At 45.0% G+C, this 22913-nt stretch overlaps 1 protein-coding gene across 1 annotated transcript; it reads right to left on the reverse strand.

Moving 5' to 3' along the window:
- Positions 1–3556: 3556 nt before the first annotated feature.
- On the reverse strand, positions 3557–12226 carry LOC123447708 (E3 ubiquitin-protein ligase HOS1). Its single transcript, XM_045124340.1, has 10 exons — positions 11924–12226; positions 10917–11307; positions 10672–10806; positions 10353–10522; positions 9399–9806; positions 9143–9301; positions 7556–8062; positions 6092–6223; positions 4635–5377; positions 3557–3893 (listed from the first exon to the last, which is right to left on the reverse strand). Exons 1-10 carry the CDS (start codon positions 11981–11983, stop codon positions 3728–3730), a joined length of 2871 nt encoding a protein of 956 aa, XP_044980275.1. The 5' UTR covers positions 11984–12226; the 3' UTR covers positions 3557–3727.
- Between the last annotated feature and the right edge of the window lie 10687 nt (positions 12227–22913).

The following is a 22913-nucleotide window of genomic DNA, read 5'->3' on the forward strand; positions in this document are numbered from 1 at the left end:
CCTCGAGTGGGCCCTCCCGGCCCCCTGTCGTTGCCCAGATGCGTCCTTGGACCTGCGCCGGGACTGCGGGGAGCGGCTTCGGTGGCGCGGTGCAGGGGCAGCCCTGGGAGGGGCCTGAGAGCGTCCACGGTGAAGGAGGACATCTCTCCAGGACCTATGGCTACCCCCCGAGCCCCCCTCGCCGTCTTGATCTCTCGCGCGGCCACCCGTCGGCCTGCCGCGGCAGCCCATGTCTGCCACCGGCGCGCGAGCCGGGCGTTGGTTGCGGCCCGACCCCTGCCCTTCCTCGACCCCCATCGTCCAGGTGGCTGGAGCCACCACCGGGAAAGGGGCGGAGTCGTCGTCGGAGCCTGATAAAGGGAGGCCGCTCTAACCCGAGTGAGACGAGCGTGGAGAGGGCGGCGTCCAGTCTTCAATCCTATCGACATGGATCAGCATGGTGTAGTCCGCCGTGGCTGGCGGGGGCGCGACGCGTCTGTCGGGAGGGGAGAACCCCTCCATCTCTTCCACCCGGCCCGCACAGCCATGGTATGCGAGGTAGGGATGTTGGCGATGTCGCTCGTCCAAACCCAGCAGGCGAAGGTTTTGGTGTGGCCGCGTTCGAGGGTCCGGCTGTCCAGCCGATCCACCCGAACTCGCTTCCCCAAAATCTCCTCCGCCCCCTCAACCGACCAAAATTGCATTGGCACCATCTCAATGACGACGCGTACATGCAGGAGCAGGGAGTCGAAGATGGCGTGATCATGTTCATGCCAGTATGCAATGTTGAAGGAGGCACCCTCGACACGGATGGAGCCGCGGCGTACAACGTTTACTTGGTGTGCAGGCTGCGTGAAGAGGACTAAAAAGTGCTCTGGGTGGTGTGTTGTGACCCGCAGCGAGTGCACCGGCACCGAAAGCAGCCCCTCGAGGGCTCTCCCCACTGCCATGGGAGAGATGGCGTTGACCCCGTCTGCCGCCGTCAGGGTGACGGCGTGACTACGAAGGAAGAAGACCGCCTGGTCGATTGTCGGGGAGGGGATGGTGACGGAGCAGGTCGCCCTGGGCCGGCACACGTGGTCGAGGTGGCGGAGCATGGCCGGGGAGAGCTGGGACATGGTGGAGGCAGCCGGTGGTGGTAAACGAATGCGGTGGTGCAGTGGTTGAGCGGTAGGGGCCGGACCTAACCTATCTCTGACAGGGCCTCCCCGACCTCGGACGAGAGGATTTTGAGGGCAACGTTTGGCGATGTGGCCGGCCCTTCTACAGGTGATGCAGTGGATTGGATCTCGGCACTCGGCGAGTCGGTGACGCTTGCTCAGGCACCGGAAGCAGCGGCCGCGGAAGAGATATAAGGGGGGTGGCGTATCGGCATTGAAGGCCTGCAGGCGGGCGGGCCGCTGCAGCACCCGACGCTCCCGAGGGACCGAGGGGTCGAACGGTAGACGACCGCCCCTCCGAGAGCTGACCTCGGTCCAGCCTGGGTCCGTCCCCGAAGAGGAAAGCCTACAGCCCGGGGAAGGCGCGACAACGATGGATTTGATGCGAGGCGCAGGCGGATGCGCTGTCACTGTCCCCTCGGAGGCCAATGGTGAAACTCGCGCTGTCTCCTCATAGTCCGATAGCGAAATCGAGTTCCGCGAATCCCGCAGCTGTAGTAATGGCGCAAGCTCCACCGATGGACCGGCAGGGGACGCCGAGCACCCGCTGTGCCGCAGGATTCGCGACGCCGAGCCTGGATCTGGTGCAGACCGAGGGGGATGGCGACTGCGCAGCGCTGGTCGACCCGCGGGGCAAGCAGCCGCGCCGGTCAACACCAGGGGACCTCCGCGGAGGACTGGTGGATACGCCGGAGCCCGCCATGAATGGAGGGTTGGTGGCCGCCGCGGCCGGAGTGGCCCGCGGCGCGGGTGGAGGGGTGGGCTGGCTCTCACCCACGCAGCACGGCTCATCCTGCTGGTTCCTTGGTCGCTCGGGAGCTGGTGCAGGAGTTTCAGGGAGAAGATAAATGAAGGGAGTATAAAAGGAAATCTGCCTCCTGATGATCACCGTTTTCTTCATTGCATCGAAACATTTATTTTTCAACAACAGGCGGCTTCTTCTTCTTTTTACTACTTTCTCTATTTTAAAATAATTGTCTTAACTTCATTTTAGTTTTATAAATTTTAGTATAGAATATATACAAAATAAAATAAATGAATCTATACTTTAAAATACTCCCTTCATCTTAAAATAAGTGTCTTGATTTTATACTAGTTTTAGTATAAAATTGTACTAAGCTTAAGACATTTATTTTAGGACGGAGAGAGTACATCTACACACATGTACTTCCTCCGTTCCTAAATATAAGACCTTTTAGAGATTGTACTATAAACTACATACGGATGTACATAGACATATTTTAGAGTATAGATTCATTCATTTTGTTCCGTATGTAGTCTCTTAATGAAATCTCTAAAAGGTCTTATATTTTGAAACGAAGGGAGTATGATTCATCTTGAAACCTCTAAGCAAAATCTTATATTTAGAGAAACGGAGGATGTATGATCCACCATATCTGGTCTACTGCCAGTACCTCAATGATGAACCGCCGTACAGCGGCCACAGATACTAGGCGCTATATTATTAGAATTGGGTATTAGGTTGCCACGTTCTCAAAGAAGAAGAAAACCAGCGGCTTAGCCCAGAAATCAAAACAACGAGTAGAGATAAACCTTCACCAAATGCAGGTAGCCAATGAGCAACATCAAAGGACGCCGACGCCTTGTAGTCTTTTAAGATATTTCATTAGGTGTCTACATACGGAACAAAATGAATGAATCTATACTCTAAAATATGTCTATATACATCCGTATGTAGTTCATTAGTTAAACCTCTAAAAAGACTTATATTTAGGAACGGAGGAGTATCAATCAGCAGGGACACAAGCCAGCCCCGCGTTTCGATTCCATGGAGTGGATAGCATCCGTTTCTCTGCCGCGTTCCATATTTTTCATGTTGTTTATAATATAGCCAGCTGCTGGTTATATAATGTTGACACGTAATTTATAGTCAAACTTATAATCCATAAATACATATAAATAAGTATTATTTTATTAATACAAAGCCCACGCCCTCTTTCATAGTGTTTAAAAACATGTGTAACAGCCGACTATTAATTTATAGCCCACTTTTCTTTTCTCTCCTCTTCTCTCTTTTCTAACTCATCACAAATACTCCCTTCGTTCCTAAATATAAGTCTTTTAAAAGATTTCACTAAGGGACTACATACAAAACAAAATGAATGAATCTATACTTTAAAATATGTTTATATTAGTCCCCTAATAAAACTTTAAAAAGACTTATATTTAAGAACGGAGGGAGTATATTATTTCAAGTTTTACAGCGTTTTACGTCGTCCTATTATACTTGCACTAATCGTCACTCGGGTTCCAAGTAAGCCACGCGTCATCTACCGGATGCCCCTAGAAACCACCAGTGGCGTAAACACCTTTGCTGGAAATGAATCTAGTACGAGCAGCACAAACGAAATGTGCACCACAGAATTCGCGCTCAAAGCAGCGCCTTGCGCTATATCTCAACACAACAAGCATGCGCTTCTTCATTCTCTATCTCCCTTGCATATCACTGCGGCCATGGCGGTGCAATATTTCCAAGATTATCTCCGATTCTCACTCACGGCCAACACAAATTAATGTTCACATTCGAAGGGAGACTGGAAAAACCGGAATATAGTTGAGAGGATGCATCATCTTCTGGATAATCTTGGTAGCCTTCGGGTAACAAGGGAAGCGTTGCTCTCCATGTACCCGCCAGTTCTTGCCTCGTCTTCGTCTTCACTCGACTCGTCGGACCTCCACCTTGACCCGCCTTTGCCGGCTGCTCCTTCACCAACTGGGGGTTTCTTGCCCAAGCTTCAAACAAACAGAGAAAGAAGAACACTTCAGTATTACTTACCTTTCTTTAAGAAGCCCTTTTGAAAAATTCCATGTTATCTACCAGGTACGATGTACTCCCTCCGTTCACAAATATAAGATGTTTTGGATATTTTCAATATGGATTACATACGGACTGAAATGAGTGAACAAACACACTCAAACATGCCTACATACATCCGATCCAGAAAAATGTTAGAACATCTTTTATTTGTGAACGGAAGGAGTACCAAACTGGCCACCTTGACAAAAGGGACAGACCTAGTACAGCCAGCAACAAAGATCAACGCCAGACCACAAAACAGCAGTCAGCTCCAGGATATTTTTCTTTTCTTTTGAAGGAGTCAGCTCCAGGATAGTTAAAAGTTAAACTGTAGATATTTAAAATTTTAAAATCAAAAGAACGAAGAGTAAAACTGGCACTACCCGACAGCCGACACATGATGTTGTAAAATTCAAATTTTATACAAAACTTCTCGGAGAAAAGCATTCTCCGAACCAACCATGGACCATGTTTTTTTTTCTGAATCTGCTGAATTGACCAACCAGGATTTTACCCAATGAAGTACCCGTTACTCTAAATCCTTGGCCTATGGGACTATGCTTTTAAATCGTATCAACCCTCAGAAATTACCGTGCAAATTGTCAAAAGATAGTAACTAAATAAGCAACATCAAGTAAAACAATAAACATATTGCAACTGTACACAATAAAGATTACCTCAAAACATTCGGTGTCATTGGAGCTTTTGTCTTCTCCATATGACTCTCACGACGAAATCCTGCACTATCCGATACCTTTGTTTGGCCATTTTGACCAGCCCCATTCCCACTTAAGATGAAAGGTTTCTCAGCACGTGCACCAAAGTCAAACTCTCCCTTTCTGACAGAATCTTTTCCTTGAAAGAAAGTGTTTTTGTTACGTTCAGTCCTCAATAAACTTGTTCCATGGGTTTTCTTAGGTGTATCGCCAGCACCCAAGTTGAAATACATAGGAATTGAATCATGACCAGCATGTTTGGTTCCTTCTCTAAAACCTGACTCTCCTTTCATAAAGCCGAGTTCTCTTGTCCCCTTTAAATATGGATTCTCACCATTTTGACCCAGAGAGGGGAATATACCCCCTGCAGGGGATCTCATATTGGATGCAGGTGTCGCTGGGGGAACTGGCCTACATTGGAGGATAGATGGAACCTTTCTGCCAAACTCTGAACGGACACTACCGATAGGAGCGCTAGAATCAGTCAGCCCATGGATATTCCTGGAGTGGAGAGCGTTTGATTTATTCTGAAGAGCAGGGGTGAAGGACGAGCTCAATCCAATGGTAGAACTGGCTGATTTGACTGCAGGATTAACTGGAGAAGACGTTTGCATGGTTCGGATGGCAAATTGACTTTGGTCCCCACTGCTGGTGGACCTCACATCCTCCCTCTGGACCTCAGGAAGCATTTCAAGGCATTTAGCCTGTAAAGACACATACAACATACTGAAGTGTTGTGTATACATCTAAAGAACTCATGCAGTACAGCATATTATGTCTTAAAGAAAATACAAAATAGGCATCTTCCATTCACCCAAAAGGAAATTATATACTTACTCGAATCAACAATACATAACGCTTATGACTTTGGCACGGTCTTCAGCATGTAACTTTTGATATAAATACGTTGGCATGAAATTGCTAACCATAAAATACTTTTCGTGACAAATAAGTTGATACTAATTTGACATAATTAATCTAAGTCAGAGATGTTTGATACTCCAGATGTAGGAGTAGTACGCCTTTTAAAATGCTATGTATTTCTAGATGTAGGAGGCAGCATGTTAGTTGCACTATATCATGTTTGGAGGTTCATAGAGTGGTCCAGCAGAGTCATGAAGAGCTCCAGCAATTCCTAATTATATTTAATAAGAATATTTTATGACCATCTAGTAACGATATTTGCAAATGCCAATTCCAAATAATTTCCTGTACATTGGCTATAAAGCTTTTAAGAGGAAATGCATTCTAAAACAACATCCAGAAAGAATATAGGTAGTAGTCATTAAATCAAGTCTGAGCAATTGCTATGCATATATTATGAAGAGAATAAATCAAAAAGCATTTTCTTGATAAATAAAGCATAATAAAAACAAGACATGCATGCCGAGACAAAACCAAAGTATGTAAGTACTTACCACCAAACCTTCTCTCCACCGAGCAATTGTACTGATTTTGGATGCAACCTCTTCATTGGCAGTTTCCAGTCTGTTTTGCTCAAAGGTCTGAAGACTACGATGGACATCATATGCTTCCAAGTACCGATAACGCTGAAAGAGCAACCAGAAAAATACAGAAAATCCTCTGCTAATTAGCTACTGATATGTTTCCTTATGATGAAAAGTTGGAAATATATGCATATGTCAGTAACCCATGGTAGTATTTCAAACTAAACTGACAACGGCACTATTTAATTCTACATTAGTACAAATTCAATTAGACTACAAAAATTAGAAGCGTAGGGTAAATTTGGTAACTAACAGTTCGGGCACATGCAACATACAAAAATCTTGAGGGTAGCGGCATCTACAGAGACCATAGCATCAAAATCATATATGAGTTAAACAAAGTAAATGTTGCTCTTAGGCACCAAACATGAAAATATCCATGAAGCATTATAATAATACCTGCATGAAGCAAGAAAAGTATCCTACATCCATCAAGCATCCATGTGTATCCATCAACCCTACTTTTTCTCATTATATTCTTTGCTACCTTTGATTTATGTACATTAATAATTGGAAAAGGGAAATCTGCATGCAAGGATGGATGCTTGAGTAGTTGAATTTACAGTTTAGGCAATTTCTGAATCTCAAAACATTCTTACAGAAGTCATAGATTCATATGTTAGAACAAATGTGCCAGCCAAAAATCGTGCAAAAATACAATGCATTGTGCATTCTGCACTGTTCTAGCAGCAATGTTCCAAAAAAATAACCTGAATCTTTTGTGTATGCTTTATCAGGGCACATTGATCACACATTCGCATGATTTAATGCAGGTGCACATATTCCAATACGAATATTTTGAGAAATTTTCAATAGGCACAAGTAACTACTCCCTATGGACGGGAATATAAGTTGGGCATGGGCTTTTATTTCTTTAATTTGATTAGTGAAAAATGTGTTGTATGACCTAAAAAATATATTTTAGATTCATTGTTGAATGAAGTTTCTAAACATATACATTTTGTGGAATATTATATATGTTTTGCCAGTTAAATTGACGACCTAAATTCACAAGCCAGACTTATGTTCCCATCCAAAATGCAGTAAAACATAAGGTAGCACCCACGCTTGCATGTACAATATCCAATTCTAATAGCAGTATACATGAACTTCTGTGTTCATGAAAAAATGCTGCACTGGCTAGGATTTACCACTTTGGATTCAAACTGTTATATGTATCTGTTCCGTGTCTGAAAGATGTGCATGGCTATTGATAATATGAAGTAGCATGTGAGTAAACAGAAGAGATTTAACGAAATTTCATGACACTAGAATTTCATAAACCTACAGTATCATTTCAGCATGACCCTGAATCCCTGATGACCTTAGTACACTCAAATGATAAAAAGAATATGCAAGCATACAGAAAATTACCTGGAGGTAGAAAACAACAAGCAGACTACCACATGGCCCTGTGGGCGCCTCACGAGCAGAATCAAAGAGGGACTTGTGAAGATATTTCTCTTCCTCAGAATCCCAAGGCAGATCAATTATTTTATCAACAACATTTCGATCAATGCAGATCTCACAAAACTCAACCATCATCACCTCAACATGATGCATCCAAGAACTTCTGCAAACATCTTCAACGCGTGGCATATCTGCTGGTCTTTGCTCTTTTATCCTAGAGCAGTAGCTCCTATGGAACATGAATGCTTCTGTTACTTGGCCATATTCAATTCTTACACGGATTGCAGTCACTGCCTCACTAAGACATAACAGTTCATCGTTCTCAATGTTTGCAGTAGCAGAGAAGCTATCACACCCTGTGCACTTCAACACGACCAGTGCCACGTCAGGTTTCTGACGTTCCAAAAGAACTTGTGCTATCTTTGGATGTGTTTCCTTGCTAGAAATCTTAGGAAGAAGAGAGCATGCCTCCTGCACAAAGAGTGGATGTGCATCACAATGAAAGTTAATTGTCTACAACAACAGTATCTATTGAATAAGCATGTTCACTACATACAAGTAGAACTCAAGCACCCATGCCACTCGCACCATAAATGGGGAAAGGGGAACTTCACTGGAATTCATAAAACAGATGAATATTTTAAGCAAATTGTTAGTGAATAAGCAGGTTTAGTATATACAAGTACAATTCAAGCTCCGATGTCACTCAGCACCATAAAAGGGGGAAGGGACACTCCACTGGAATTCATAAAATAAATGATAGTCTTAACCCTTAAGCAGCATATATTGGAAATAACAATTCAACTGGAGGGCAAGTGAAAGGCAGCAACTAAAAGGACAGTTTCAACACAATACAAATCTCCATTTACATGCTTATTCAGTACGGTAACAGTATAAATTCTGTATGAGTGGCTAAATTAATAGGGAATGCAAAGCTGGTTCAAGGGACTAGACTCCACATAGCTTGACGTTCAACTGATGTATTTGGCACAAATAAGCAAGTTTTGTTCCAGGTGATTAGACTCCAAAAGTGAATGCAAAACAGTACAAGACTTGCAGAAAACAAACCCAATAGACTAACAGACTCCCTAGATATATGCTAAAATGGCACCCTAACAGCTGAACTACTTAAAGCACTCTCCCTCTCCTTTTCAAAATATTGTCCTCCAAAGCAACTGAATAGAACAAAAAATAAATATATGAAAAAGAAGAATCTCTAGTTACACTTTTTCAGATGAGAAATAGTTCTACTTTACTTCAGCACCCAAAGAGTAGGCAGCCAAATCACTCCAAAAGGGTCTTTCTACAATTAATAAGCTCGAAGCAATTGTGACCATATAATGTGAATCGCTTTGATCAAATATGAAAGGCAGGTAATTCAAAAAACGGCACAGGCCACTCAAATAAATGTCAAAACTCAACTTCACAGGCAAAATAGGAAAATATAATTGACTTGGACAAAGACAATATTTAAGGAATCAGATATATGCACGACCCATGCACCAATGCCGAGAACATCATGTCGAGAAAAGTCAGGTGTTAATCAGTTACCTCCAGAGCCTGTGAAGAATGGTCGTCCAAAAGACAGAATACCAGGCATTCGAGCAACGTTCTACAGGAGATCCCAAATGTCGCAGCAAAATCATCCACCAGATACCTCCATTCTGAATCTGGTCTTGTCCAATACCGATCAAATATGTAGTATAAGAACTAAAGAATGTTAAGGAAATGAACAAGTAGCATGTTTCAATGTTTGTGAGTAGCATTTAAATGTTGAATTCATTAATCAGATAACAGAAAAGGATACAATTGCTTGCTTTGCAATCACCATGTCAGATCCTCCGTGAAGAAAGAGTACATCAACTGCCTCACGCAAGGTTTTAAATGGATAACTATTGACACTAAAGTGATCAATTGTACAAGAGAACTCAGATGCTGATTCTTCATTCTGCAAATAGGTTATTTCCGCTCCTTCCTCATTATCCCTATAACTTTGTTGACCCCCAAGGTTTTGTAGTGCCTGCTCGATGAAAAGTATACCCTGGTTGACTTCGTTGTGACCTGATGATTTACCAGAAAATTCAGGCCATTGTCGTTCTTCTGCAGACTTTTTCCTTTCAATCACATCAGCACTCCAAGTAGCAAAACTAGCATGACGTGAGCAAATTTTCTCAAGAAATTCATGCCTGGTGCACCATATCATGGCTTCCAAATGCTGTAGGAAAAACTCCAAAATTAACACTTCAGGAAGAAATAATGATGGTGTAAGAAACATCTGATTACTTCTCTTGTAAAGCAGTTCAGTGAAAAACAAGTGACGGTCAACATACATGAACAAGATAGAGAAACAAAAAGGGAAATACTCCCTCCGTTCCATAATATAAGTCTTTTTACAAAATTCACTAGAGGACTACATGCGGATGTATATAGATATACTTTAAAGTGTAGATTTACTCATTTTGCTCCGTATGTAGTCTCTTAGTGAAATCGCTTAAAAGACTTATATTTAGGAACGGAGGGAGTAGAAGATAAAGAGGGATAAATGTAGTTGTAGTTGTCCATATTCCACTCTTACTTAAGCTATGTATCCAAATTGATTCACATAACTCCATGAACAGAAAGTAACCTGTTGAATGAATCTACACCTCCCAGCATAATCATCTTATAGCAAAACCCAACTACCATGCTTAGCAGAACTTAATATGTAGATTGCTGACAGTGACATAAAAGCCCTGATAGCCATGGATTTAAGAAATAAGACCTGTTTTGCCTTCATTGTGTTCTCGATGAGATGATGCAGGTCATTAACATGAGCTGCCTCTCTGAAAGATGCGATCATAGCTTCAACAACAATGGATATCCCTGACAGCTGCACTGCAAACTTTTGCATCTGGGATAACTTAGACTTCATCGTCTCTAATCCAGATTTATCTAAGATGCGGTTAAGGTGTTATTTAATAATATAACCTTGCCTCTCCCTCAACATGCATGGCTGTGCTTGCATGAAGAGATGAAAGGCTAGTAAATATATATATAAATTCTGTAACTAGAACTAGAACTGGTTAAACATTGGTGGATACAAATCATGCCGATCTCTGATATGAGTGCCTTAACAGCCCTCTTGCACCAGTCCTTGATGACCACCTCATCCAAAAGAAAAGCCAGAAGTGGATCACTTGACACAGCATTCTCATCCAAACAAACATCTGTTATATCTGGTCTAGATGTCAAGGTAACAGAAGGAAAAGAGAAGACATTATGTAAACAATTAAGATGAAACTGTGTCTATCATCCTAAAGCAAAAGTAGCCTTCTAAAGAGGATACAGTGGCAGATCAGGGAAACCAGATTATTCTGAAGTGCAACATCAAACAAGGAATGCAGCCGCTGGACATCCATGTTAACACGATCACCATGGCCTTCCTTTTCCTGAAACCTTTCATCATGCTGCTTAGAGATAAGGCCAACCTCCAAGCATTTGTGGTAAAGGCGGAGCCGCACTCTTTTTCCATTATCAGGAATTGGACTTCTGCAAATTGGGCAGACATCACATCTCTGGCTACACTCAGCACATAACGAGGCATGCCCACATGAGTTGAGCACATGTTGCACATAGCGGCCGCAGCTACTCAAGTCCCTAGTTGCACGGCAGTGCTCAATTCTAGCCTCCTTGCTCAGCTCAATGAGATCAATGGACGCCAACTGCTCCAAAGCATTCTGCCAACATAAACTTCATTTTTTCAGCAACTAGGCACAACATTTTACCGCATAGAAATGTACTTATATTTCATAAATCCTATGTACCGGGCTCGTTTAAAAGACAAAGATAAATAAGTAAAACTTGGTATTTGTAGTCATTTAATTAATCGGCGCCATTCAGAGGGAGTACTAGAAGAGCATTATGAAGAATATAAGACAACTAGTTGCGCAGAAACTGAGCTTAGCAGGTGGTTTAGCTACGGCGTTAGATAAGCATGCCATAGCTACAAGGGATGTGCTCTGCGTTGCTAGCGATTTATTCATATGTTTCATGTGTTTACAGATGACTCCGTGCTGGATCGGCGCATTTCAAGTGCTACCTTCTTGTCCAACTAACTGGTAACCACATTTAACAACGGAGGACGATGGCCACAACTTTTTACTCTTGACCAATCCAGCGCCCTAGCAGGTGAAGTCCGAGCTTGCTACAGTGAGCCGAAACGGAACCGACTCTGCAGACGGTAGCTATTCGACTACGGGGTGGGGGATTCAGAGACGGGCGCCAACGGCTGGCTCGAAGCTGTAGGTAACCAAATTCCACGAGCGAGGGGAGGGTTGCTACAGAAGCACGGACCTGGACGGCGGCGCTGTCGTACTTGGGAGGGTGCCTCGGCGACGAAGGGAGCGCCTCCATCCGCAAGCCCTCTCCAGCACCCGCGGCTTGCTACCGCATCAACCGTGGCTCCGGGCGGTGCGTGCGGCTCGCGGGGGATCGGGCTGGCGCCCCGGCGAAGGAGGTGGAGGAGCCGGGGAGGGAGTGGCGCGGCGGCGGTGCGGCCGGTGCGGGGGGAGGCGGCTGGTAGCAGCAAGCAATCTGTCTGCCAAAGGCGAGCTAGGGCACGGAGTCGGCGTCTCGCGGTCTCGACCAGACCCGCGGATGCCTCAGCGCTGGCCTGCTTGCTGCTATTTTTCTCTTGCTGCCCGCTGGTTTGAGTCAGGCCCAAGTGGTAGGGAGCGGCCCAATTATGGGCCGACTCACGGTCGTCGTTTCTTCTTTTATATAAAAAACCAAATCGATGATCGAAACGGTAAAGCCTTCGCAGCGTGTTTGGCTAGAACGAGCAAAGGGGATGGGAGTTTATACGTTGGAGTTTAACAGAGGATTAGGCGTGGAAAGTTGATTTTTAGTTTCAATCCCATGTTTGGTGTGCGGTGGAAATTAGTAAAGGAAATTTGGAAGAAAATAACTTCCCATCTGAATTAACACGGGAGGCTCGGAAGAGATATGTGGGAATTGATCTCCTTACAACGTGTTTGGTTGGGGGTAATTACAGTTGGGGAATGGGAATTAAAGGTATACAAGACTTTAAATCTATTGTTTGGTTCAGGGGATTGGGAATTTATAAAGGAATAGGTATGGGAATTGAGACTCCAACTTCCGCCGTTTTATTAACAGGGGAGGGGTGGGAGTTGGGAGGGAATTGTTTTAGTGAGTCAATCTTAACCCTTCATCATAACTTATGTCCACTCCCTTAGTCTAATCCCTCGTCAATTCCCATGAACCAAATAAGGGAATACAAATTCTCCTCAAATTCTCACATATAATTCCTATCATGTGCCAAATAGGGGATTGGGAATAAAATGACTCATCCCATGTATAATCTCAATACAACTCCTTACATTAAATTCCCTTTTCACATCCCACCTCAATTCCCTTGCCTCCCAACCAAACAATGGATTATATGTCACTTATCCCTTAAATTTTCATTTCCTGCCTCTAATATCCCCGAACCAAACAGGAGGTTTTTACTTGATGTTGGACCGTTGGTTTACCGGTTTGATTGCTGATTTTTTACAATCAGAAATATATATTCAAAGTAATAATGTATGCTAATATAGAATTAAAACAGGTCAAATGGCAGTGGTTTTCTTCATTAGACAACAAAGAAGCATTGATGAGGTGGTTATGCGCCCAAAGATAGGCCAACGCCCATGACCTGGAATCAAATCCCACTACTTACAAGAATATTGTTTCGAGTTTCCCTCTACACCGATTTGACTTCTCAATTTATTAGTTGGTTCAAAAAAACGCCCGGTTTGATCGGTTCTCATCGGCCCGATTGCAGGATGGTCTTTTGTACTTAAAAAATCAACGGGATCGTCAATTCAGTTTTTTCTGATTCGACCGATGGTTCGATTCGGTTTTTTAAGTTATGGGTCTATTTCATCCAGATGATTTCTTTCGCTCGTAAGCCATGTGTTGTGTATGTCACGTGTTACGTGAGGTACCACCCGCCTTGTTATTTCTACTAAATGATCTTGGGGGGATCTTATGTCGCGCACCCACCCAGGAAAAACTTATTTCGACACCTGACCCCCTCCTTTCGTGCCTTAATGTTAGACGTGTAGCATACACGTTTTCACACGTCGTGCTGAGGCGCCTTTGACCCTCCCCGATGATCTAACTGTTGGGTAACGTAGCATAAATTCAAAATTTTCCTACGCATATTCAGATCTTCCTATGGAGAGACCAGCAACGAGAGAGGGGTAAGAGCATCTTCATACCTTTGAAGATCGCTAAGCGGAAGCGTTGCTAGAACGCGGTTGATGGAGTCGTACTCGCAGCGATTCCGATCTAGTGCCGAACTACGACACCTCCGCGTTCAACACACGTGCAGTCCGGTGACGTCTCCCGCACCTTGATCCAGCAAGGAGGAGGGAGAGGTTGGGGACGAACTCCAGCAGCACGACGGCGTGGTGTCGATGGAGAGACGAGGTCTCCCGGCAGGGCTTCGCCAAGCACCGGCGGAGAGGAGGAGGAAGAAGGGTAGGGCTGCGCCGAGGGAGAGGGAGAAGTCTGTCTCCCAAGGGCCAAAACCCCTCTCTATTTATAGGAGGAGGGGGAGGGGTGCGCCACCCCTAGGGTTCCCCCCTAGGTGGTGCGGCAGCCACCAGATGGGAAAGGGGGCGGCGTCTAGGGTGGGAGGGGGTAGCGCACCACCTGGTGGGCCTAAGGCCCACCTATGCCTAGGGTTGCCCCCTCTCCCCACCACTTGCGCATTGGGCTGGGTGTGGGAGGCGCACCAGCCCACCTAGGGGCTGGTTCCCTCCCGCACTAGGCCCATCTAGCCTTTTGGGGTCGTTGGCCCCCTTCGGTGGACCCTCGGGGCCACCTCCGGTGGTCCCGGTACGTTACCCGTGACGCCCAAAACACTTCCGGTGTCCAAAACCATCCGTCCTATATATCTATCTTTACCTCCAGACCATTTCGGAGCTCCTCGTGACGTCCGGGATCTCATCCGGGACTCCGAACAACTTTCGGTAACCTCGTATAACAATTCCCTATAGCCCTAGCGTCATCGAACCTTAAGTGTGTAGACCCTACGGGTTCGGGAGACAGGCAGACATGACCGAGATGCCTCTTCGGCCAATAACCATCAACGGGGTCTGGATACCCATGGTGGCTCCCACTTGCTCCACGATGATCTCATCGAATGAACCACGATGTCAAGGATCCAATCAATCCCGTATACGATTCCCTTTGTCTGTCGGTATAGAACTTGCCCGAGATTCGATCATCGGTATACCTATACCTTGTTCAATCTCGTTACCGGTAAGTCTCTTTACTCGTTCCGTAGCACATCATCGTGTGACTAACTCCTTAGTCACATTGAGCTCATGATGATGTTCTACCGAGTGGGCCCAGAGATACCTCTCCGTCACACGGAGTGACAAATCCCGATCTCGATTCGTACCAACCCAACAAACACTTTCAGAGATACCCGTAGTGCACCTTTATAGTCACCCGGTTACGTTGTGACGTTTGATACACCCAAAGCACTCCTACGGTATACGGGAGTTGCACAATCTCATGGTCGAAGGAAAAGACACTTGACATTAGAAAAGCTTTAGCATACGAACAATACGATCTAGTGTTATGCTTAGGATTGGGTCTTGTCCATCACATCATTCTCCCAATGATGTGATCTCGTCATCAATGACATCTAATGATCAGGAAACCATGATCATCTATTGACTAACGAGCTAGCTAACTAGAGGCTTGCTAGGGACACATTGTGATCTATTTATTCACACATGTATTACTGTTTCCTGTTAATACAATTATAGCATGAACAATAGACGATTATCATGAACGACGAAATATGATAATAATCATTTTATTATTGCCTCTAGGGCATATTTCCAACAGTGTCCCACTTGCACTAGAGTCAATAATCTAGTTACATTGTGATGTATCGAACACACATAGCATTATGGTGTTGATCATGTTTTGCTCGTGGAAGAGGTTTAGTCAACGGGTCTGCAATATTCAGATCCGTGTGTACTTTACAAATATCTATTACTCCACTCTGGACATGGTCCTGGATGAAGTTGTAGCAGCGTTTGATGTGCTTCGTCTTCCGATGAAACATGGGCTCCTTGGCTATGGCAATGGCCCCAGTGTTATCACAGAAGAGTGTCATTGGACCCGACGCGCTTGGAACCACTCCAAGGTCGGTGATGAGCTCCTTCATCCAAATTCCTTCATGAGCCGCTTCTGAAGCAGCTATGTCCTCCGCTTCACATGTAGATGCTGCCACGACTTCTTGCTTGCTGCTCCACCAGCTCACTGCCCCACCATTCAAAACATATACATATCCGGTCTGTGACTTAGAGTCATCCGGATCTGTGTCGAAGCTAGCGTCGGCGTAACCCTTTACGACGAGCTCTTCGTCACCTCCATAAACGAGAAACATTTCCTTAGTCCTTTTCAGGTACTTAAGGATATTCTTGACCGCTGTCCAGTGTTCCATACCGGGATCACTTTGGTACCTCCCTACCAAACTTATGGCAAGGTTTATATCAGGTCTGGTACACAGCATGGCATACATTAGAGAGCCTACGGCTGAAGCGTAGGGAACATAACTCATCTTCTCTCTATCTGCTGCCATGGTCGGCGACTGAGTCTTACTCAATCTCATACCTTGCAAAACTGGCAAGAACCCTTTCTTTGAGTTTTCCATATTGAACTTCTTCAATATCTTGTCAAGGTATGTACTTTGCGAAAGACCTATGAGGCGTCTTGATCTATCTCTATAGATCTTGATGCCTAATATGTATGCAACTTCTCCAAGGTCCTTCATTGAAAAACTCTTGTTCAAATAGGCCTTTATGCTATCCAACATCTCTATATTATTCCCCATCAATAATATGTCATCCACATACAATATGAGGAAAGCTACACAGCTCCCACTCACTTTCTTGTACAGACAGGCTTCTCCGTAAACCTGTATGAACCCAAACGCTTTAATCACCTCATTAAAGCGAATGTTCCAACTCCAAGATGCTTGCACCAGCCCATAGATGGAGCGTTGGAGCTTGCGCACTTTGTTAGCACCCTTAGGGTCGACAAAACCTTCTGGTTGCATCATATACAACTCTTCCTTAAGGTTCCCGTTAAGGAACGCTGTTTTGATGTCCATTTGCCAAATTTCATAATCATAAAAGGCGGCAATCGCTAACATGATTCAGACTGATTTGGGCTTTGCTACGGGAGAGAAAGTCTCTTCGTAGTCAATTCCTTGAATTTGTCGAAAACCCTTTGCGACAAGTCGAGCTTTATAAACGGTTACATTACCGTTTGCATCAGTCTTCTTCTTGAAGATCCATTTATTTTCTATGGCTCGCCGGTCATCGGCCAAGTCCACCAAAGTCCATACTTTGTTCTCATACATGGATCCTATCTCGGATTTCATAGCTTCAAGCCATTTGTTGGAATCCGGGCCCGCCATTGCTTCTTCATAGTTCGAAGGTTCACCGTTGTCTAACAACATGATTTCCATCACAGGGTTGCCGTACCACTCTGGTGTGGAGCGTGCCCTTGTGGACCTTCGCGGTTCAGCAGTAACTTGATCTGAAGCTTCATGATCATCATCATTAACTTCCTCTTCAGTTGGTGTAGGCACCACAGGAACAACTTCCCGCGCTGCGCTACTATCCTGTTCGAGAGGGGGTGTAATTACCTCATCAAGTTCTACCTTCCTCCCACTTATTTCTTTCGAGAGAAACTCTTTCTCTATAAAGGATCTGTTCTTGGCAACAAAGGTTTTACCTTCGGATCTAAGATAGAAGGTATACCCAATAGTTTCCTTAGGGTATCCTATGAATACGCATTTCTCCGCTTTGGGTTCGAGCTTTTCTGGTTGAAGTTTCTTCACATAAGCATCGCAGCCCCAAACTTTAAGAAACGACAATTTAGGTTTCTTGCCAAACCATAATTCATACGGTGTCGTCTCAACGGATTTAGACGGTGCCCTATTTAAAGTGAATGCTGTAGTTTCTAATGTATATCCCCAAAATGATAGCGGTAAGTCGGTAAGAGACATAATAGATCGTACCATATCTAATAAAGTGCGATTACGACGTTCAGTCACTCTGTTGCGTTGCGGTGTGCGAGGCGGCATCAGTTGTGAAACGATTCCACATTTCCTTAGGTGTGTGCCAAACTCGTGACTCAAATATTCTCCTCCACGATCAGATCGTAGACACTTAATTTTTCTGTCACGTTGATTCTCAACCTCACTCTGAAATTCCTTGAACTTTTCAAATGTCTCAGATTTGTGCTTCATCAAGTAGATATACCCATAACTACTCAAATCATCGGTGAGAGTGAGAACATAACGATAGCCACCGCAAGCTTCAACGTTCATTGGACCACACACATCAGTATGTATTATTTCCAATAAGTCGGTTGCTCTCTCCATTATTCCTGAAAATGGAGTCTTAGTCATCTTGCCCATGAGGCACGGTTCGCATGTGTCAAATGATTCAAAGTCAAGAGACTCTAATAGTCCATCAGTATGGAGCTTCTTCATGCGCTTAACGCCGATATGACCAAGGCGGCAGTGCCACAAGTATGTGGGACTATCAACTTTACATCTTTTGGTACTCACACTATGAATATGTGTAACATCACGATCGAGATTCATCAAGAATAAACCATTCACCAGCGGAGCATGACCATAAAACATACCACTCATATAAATAGAACAACCATTATTCTCTGACTTAAATGAGTAGCCGTCTCGCATTAAGCAAGACCCGAATACAATGTTCATGCTTAAAGCTGGTACTAAATAACAATTATTAAGGTTTAAGACTAATCCCGACGGTAGATGTAGAGGTAGCGTGCCGACGGCGATCACATCGACCTTTGAACCATTCCCGACGCGCATCATCACCTCATCCTTGGCCAGTCTCCGCTTATTCCGCAGTTCCTGCTTTGAGTTGCAAATGTGAGCAACAACACCAGTATCAAATACCCAGGAGCTACTACGAGCGCTGGTAAGGTACACATCAATAACATGTATATCACATATACCTTTAACGTTGTCGGCCTTCTTGTCCGCTAAGTATTTGGGGCAGTTCCGCTTCCAGTGACCCTTTCCCTTGCAATAGAAGCACTCAGTCTCAGGCTTGGGTCTATTCTTTTTCTTCTTCCCGGCATCTGGCTTACTGGGCGCGGCAACAGCTTTGCCGTCTTTCTTGAAGTTCTTCTTACCCTTGCCTTTCTTGAAACTAGTGGTCTTGTTGACCATCAACACTTGATGCTCTTTCTTGATTTCTACTTCTGCAGACTTGAGCATCGAGTACAACTCGGGAATGGTCTTCTCCATCCCTTGCATGTTGTAGTTAAGCACAAAGCCTTTGTAGCTTGGTGGGAGAGACTGGAGGATTCTGTCAATTATAGCATCATCCGGAAGTTCGACTCCAAGTGAAGTCAGACGACCGTGTAACCCAGACATTTTGAGTATGTGCTCACTGACACAACTATTCTCCTCCATCTTACAGCTAAAGAACTTGTCGGACACTTCATATCTCTCGACACGGGCATGAGCTTGAAAAACTAGCTTCAGCTCTTGGAACATCTCATATGCTCCGTGTTGCTCAAAACGCCTTTGGAACCCCGTTTCTAAACTGTATAACATGCCACACCTAACCAGAGAGTAGTCATCACTCCGCGTTTGCTAGACGTTCCGAATGTCCTGGGCTGCTGCGGGAGCGGGAGGGTCACCTAGCGGCGCATCAAGGACATTAGCCTTTTTAGCTGCTTCAAGGATGAGCTTCAAGTTGCTAACCCAGTCCGCATAGTTGCTACCATCATCTTTCAGCTTGTTTTTCTCCAGGAATGCGTTGAAATTGAGGTTGACGTTGGCCATCTACGATATTTATAAAGACAACTTTTAGACTAAGTTCATGACAATTAAGTTCATTTAATCAAATTAAGTATGAACTCCCACTTAAATCGACATCCCTCTAGTCATCTAAGTGTTACATGATCCATGTTGACTAACCCGTGTCCGATCATCACGTGAGACGGACTAGTCACCATGGTGAGCAACTTCATGTTGATCGTATTCAACCATACGACTCATGTTCGACCTTTCGGTCTCTTGTATTCGAGGTCATGTCTGTACATGCTAAGCTCGTCGAGTCAACCTAGGTGTTTCGCGTGTGTAAATCTGGCTTACACCCGTTGTATGCGAACGTTAGAATCTATCACACCCAATCATCACGTGGTGCTTCGAGACAACGAACCTTCGCAACGGTGCACACTTAGGGGAATACGTTCTCGAAATTTTAAGAGGGATCATCTTATTATGCTACTGTCGTTCTAAGCAATAAGATGAAAAACATGATAAACATCACAATGCAATCATATAGTGACATGATATGGCCGTTATCATCTTCGCCCTTTCGATCTCCATCTTCAAGCATCACATGATCATCACGTCACCGGCATGACACCATGATCTCCATCATCATGATCTCCATCATCATGTCTCCGTGAAGTCGTCACGCCAACTACTACTATCACTACGACTATAGCTAACCGTTAGCAATGAAGTAAAAGTAGTAAGCACATGGCGTTGCATCTCATACAATAAATTAAGACAACTCCTATGGCTCCTGCCGGTTGTCATACTCATCGACATGCAAGTCGTGAAACCTATTACAATAACATGATCATCTCATACATCATACATGCAACATCACAACTTTGCCATATCACATCACATGTCAAAACCTGCAAAAACAAGTTAGACGTCCTCTAATTGTTGTTGCAAGTTTTACGTGGCTGATTTGGGTTTCTAGCAAGAACGCCTTCTTACCTACGTGACAACCACAACAATGATATACCAAAGCTATTTACCCTTCATAAGGACCCTTTTCATCAAATCCAATCCGACTAGAGTAGGAGAGACACACACCCGCTAGCCACCTTTATGCACGGTGTGCATGTCTGTCGGTGGAACCAGTCTCACGTAAGCGTACGTGTAAAGCCGGTCCGGGCCGCTTCATCCCATAATACCGCCGGAAAAGAATAAGACTAGTAGCGGCAAGCAAATTGACAAATCATCGCCCACAACTTTTGTGTTCTACTCGTGCATAGAATCTACGCATAGAAAACCTGGCTCTGATGCCATTGTTGGGTAACGTAGCATAAATTCAAAATTTTCCTACGCATATTTAGATCTTCCTATGGAGAGACCAGCAACGAGAGAGGGGTAAGAGCATCTTCATACCTTTGAAGATCGCTAAGCGGAAGCGTTGCTAGAACGCGGTTGATGGAGTCGTACTCACAGCGATTCCGATCTAGTGCCGAACTACGACACCTCCGCGTTCAACACACGTGCAGCCCGGTGACGTCTCCCGCACCTTGATCCAGCAAGGAGGAGGGAGAGGTTGGGGAAGAACTCCAGTAGCACGACGGTGTGGTGTCGATGGAGAGATGAGGTCTCCCGGCAGGGCTTCGCCAAGCACCGGCACAGAGGAGGAGGAAGAAGGGTAGGGCTGCGCCGAGGGAGAGGAGAAGTCTGTCTCCCAAGGGCCAAAACCCCTCTCTATTTATAGGAGGAGGGGGAGGGGGTGCGCCACCCCTAGGGTTCCCCCCTAGGTGGTGCGGCAGCCACCGGATGGGAAAGGGGGCGGCGGCTAGGGTGGGAGGGGGTGGCGCACCACCTGGTGGGCCTAAGGCCCACCTGTGCCTAGGGTTGCCCCCTCTCCCCACCACTTGCGCATTGGGCTGGGTGTGGGAGGCGCACCAGCCCACCTAGGGGCTGGTTCCCTCCCGCACTAGGCCCATCTAGCCTTTTGGGGTCGTTTCCCCCCTTCGGTGGACCCCCGGGGCCACCTCCGGTGGTCCCGGTACGTTACCCGTGACGCCCGAAACACTTCCGGTGTCCAAAACCATCCGTCCTATATAAAAATCTTTACCTCCGGACCATTCCGGAGCTCCTTGTGACGTTCGGGATCTCATATGGGACTCCGAAAAACTTTCAGTAACCTCGTATAACAATTCCCTATAGCCCTAGCGTCATCGAACCTTAAGTGTGTAGACCCTACGGGTTCGGGAGACACGTAGACATGACCGAGATGCCTCTCCGGCCAATAACCATCAGCGGGGTCTGGATACCCATGGTGGCTCCCACTTGCTCCAAGATGATCTCATCGGATGAACCACGATGTCAAGGATTCAATCAATCTTGTATACGATTCCCTTTGTCTGTCGGTATAGAACTTGCCTGAGATTCGATCGTCGGTATACCTATACCTTGTTCAATCTCGTTACCGGTAAGTCTCTTTACTCGTTCCGTAGCACGTCATCGTGTGACTAACTCCTTAGTCACATTGAGCTCATGATGATGTTCTACCGAGTGGGCCCAGAGATACCTCTCCGTCACACGGAGTGACAAATCCCGATCCCGATTCGTACCAACCCAACAGACACTTTCAGAGATACCCGTAGTGCACCTTTATAGTCACCCAGTTACGTTGTGACGTTTGATACACCCAAAGCACTCCTACCGTATCCGGGAGTTGCACAATCTCACGGTCGAAGGAAAAGACACTTAACATTAGAAAAGCTTTAGCATACGAACAATACGATCTAGTGCCATGCTTAGGATTGGGTCTTGTCCATCACATCATTCTCCCAATGATGTGATTCCGTCATCAATGACATCTAATGCCCATGATCAGGAAACCATGATCATCTATTGACTAACGAGCTAGCTAACTAGAGGCTTGCTAGGGACACATTATGATCTATTTATTCACACATGTATTACTGTTTCCTGTTAATACAATTATAGCATGAACAATAGACGATTATCATGAACAAGGAAATATGATAATAACCATTTTATTATTGCCTCTAGGGCATATTTCCAACACTAACACCGGTGTGGCAAGCACAACAAACACTCATCCGGTTGGCGGTTCAACGTATAACATGCCATATTATTTATCATTTTTAGACGTAGTCGATTGCTATGGCATGTTTAATTGAGCAGCAGTCGCTGTACTGACTACGCGTATATACAACCAAGGGGAAAGGCCGGATCAAAAGGCGTGCTCCAGTCATGTGTCGCCTTGTTGTTTGTCGTTACAGGCGGCTAAGTTTGAGTGCAATCAGAGAAACTTGAAGGTGACTATTTAGTTGGCGTGACTAGTGTGATAGAAGAATATTTGATTGCACGGAAGAGGTAAACAAAAAAGATGCATTGCATCGGTCTTTGCGCATGACAGGATAGTCATGATGATTCGTCCATTAAAACCCG

Source organism: Hordeum vulgare, chromosome 4H, assembly GCF_904849725.1.
Source record: "Hordeum vulgare subsp. vulgare chromosome 4H, MorexV3_pseudomolecules_assembly, whole genome shotgun sequence".
Lineage (NCBI taxonomy): Eukaryota > Viridiplantae > Streptophyta > Magnoliopsida > Poales > Poaceae > Hordeum > Hordeum vulgare.

Bases quoted from the DNA above. Each gene is read 5' to 3' on its own strand.
- LOC123447708 (XM_045124340.1), bottom strand. From the start codon at position 11,983: ATGGAGGCGCTCCCTTCGTCGCCGAGGCACCCTCCCAAGTACGACAGC. The intron at 9,807-10,352 runs GTCTTATTTCTT...TTTTTCCTACAG, and splicing joins ACACAATGAAGGCAAAACAG to CATTTGGAAGCCATGATATG. The intron at 8,063-9,142 runs GTAACTGATTAA...CTCTTTGTGCAG, and splicing joins ATTCTTCACAGGCTCTGGAG to GAGGCATGCTCTCTTCTTCC.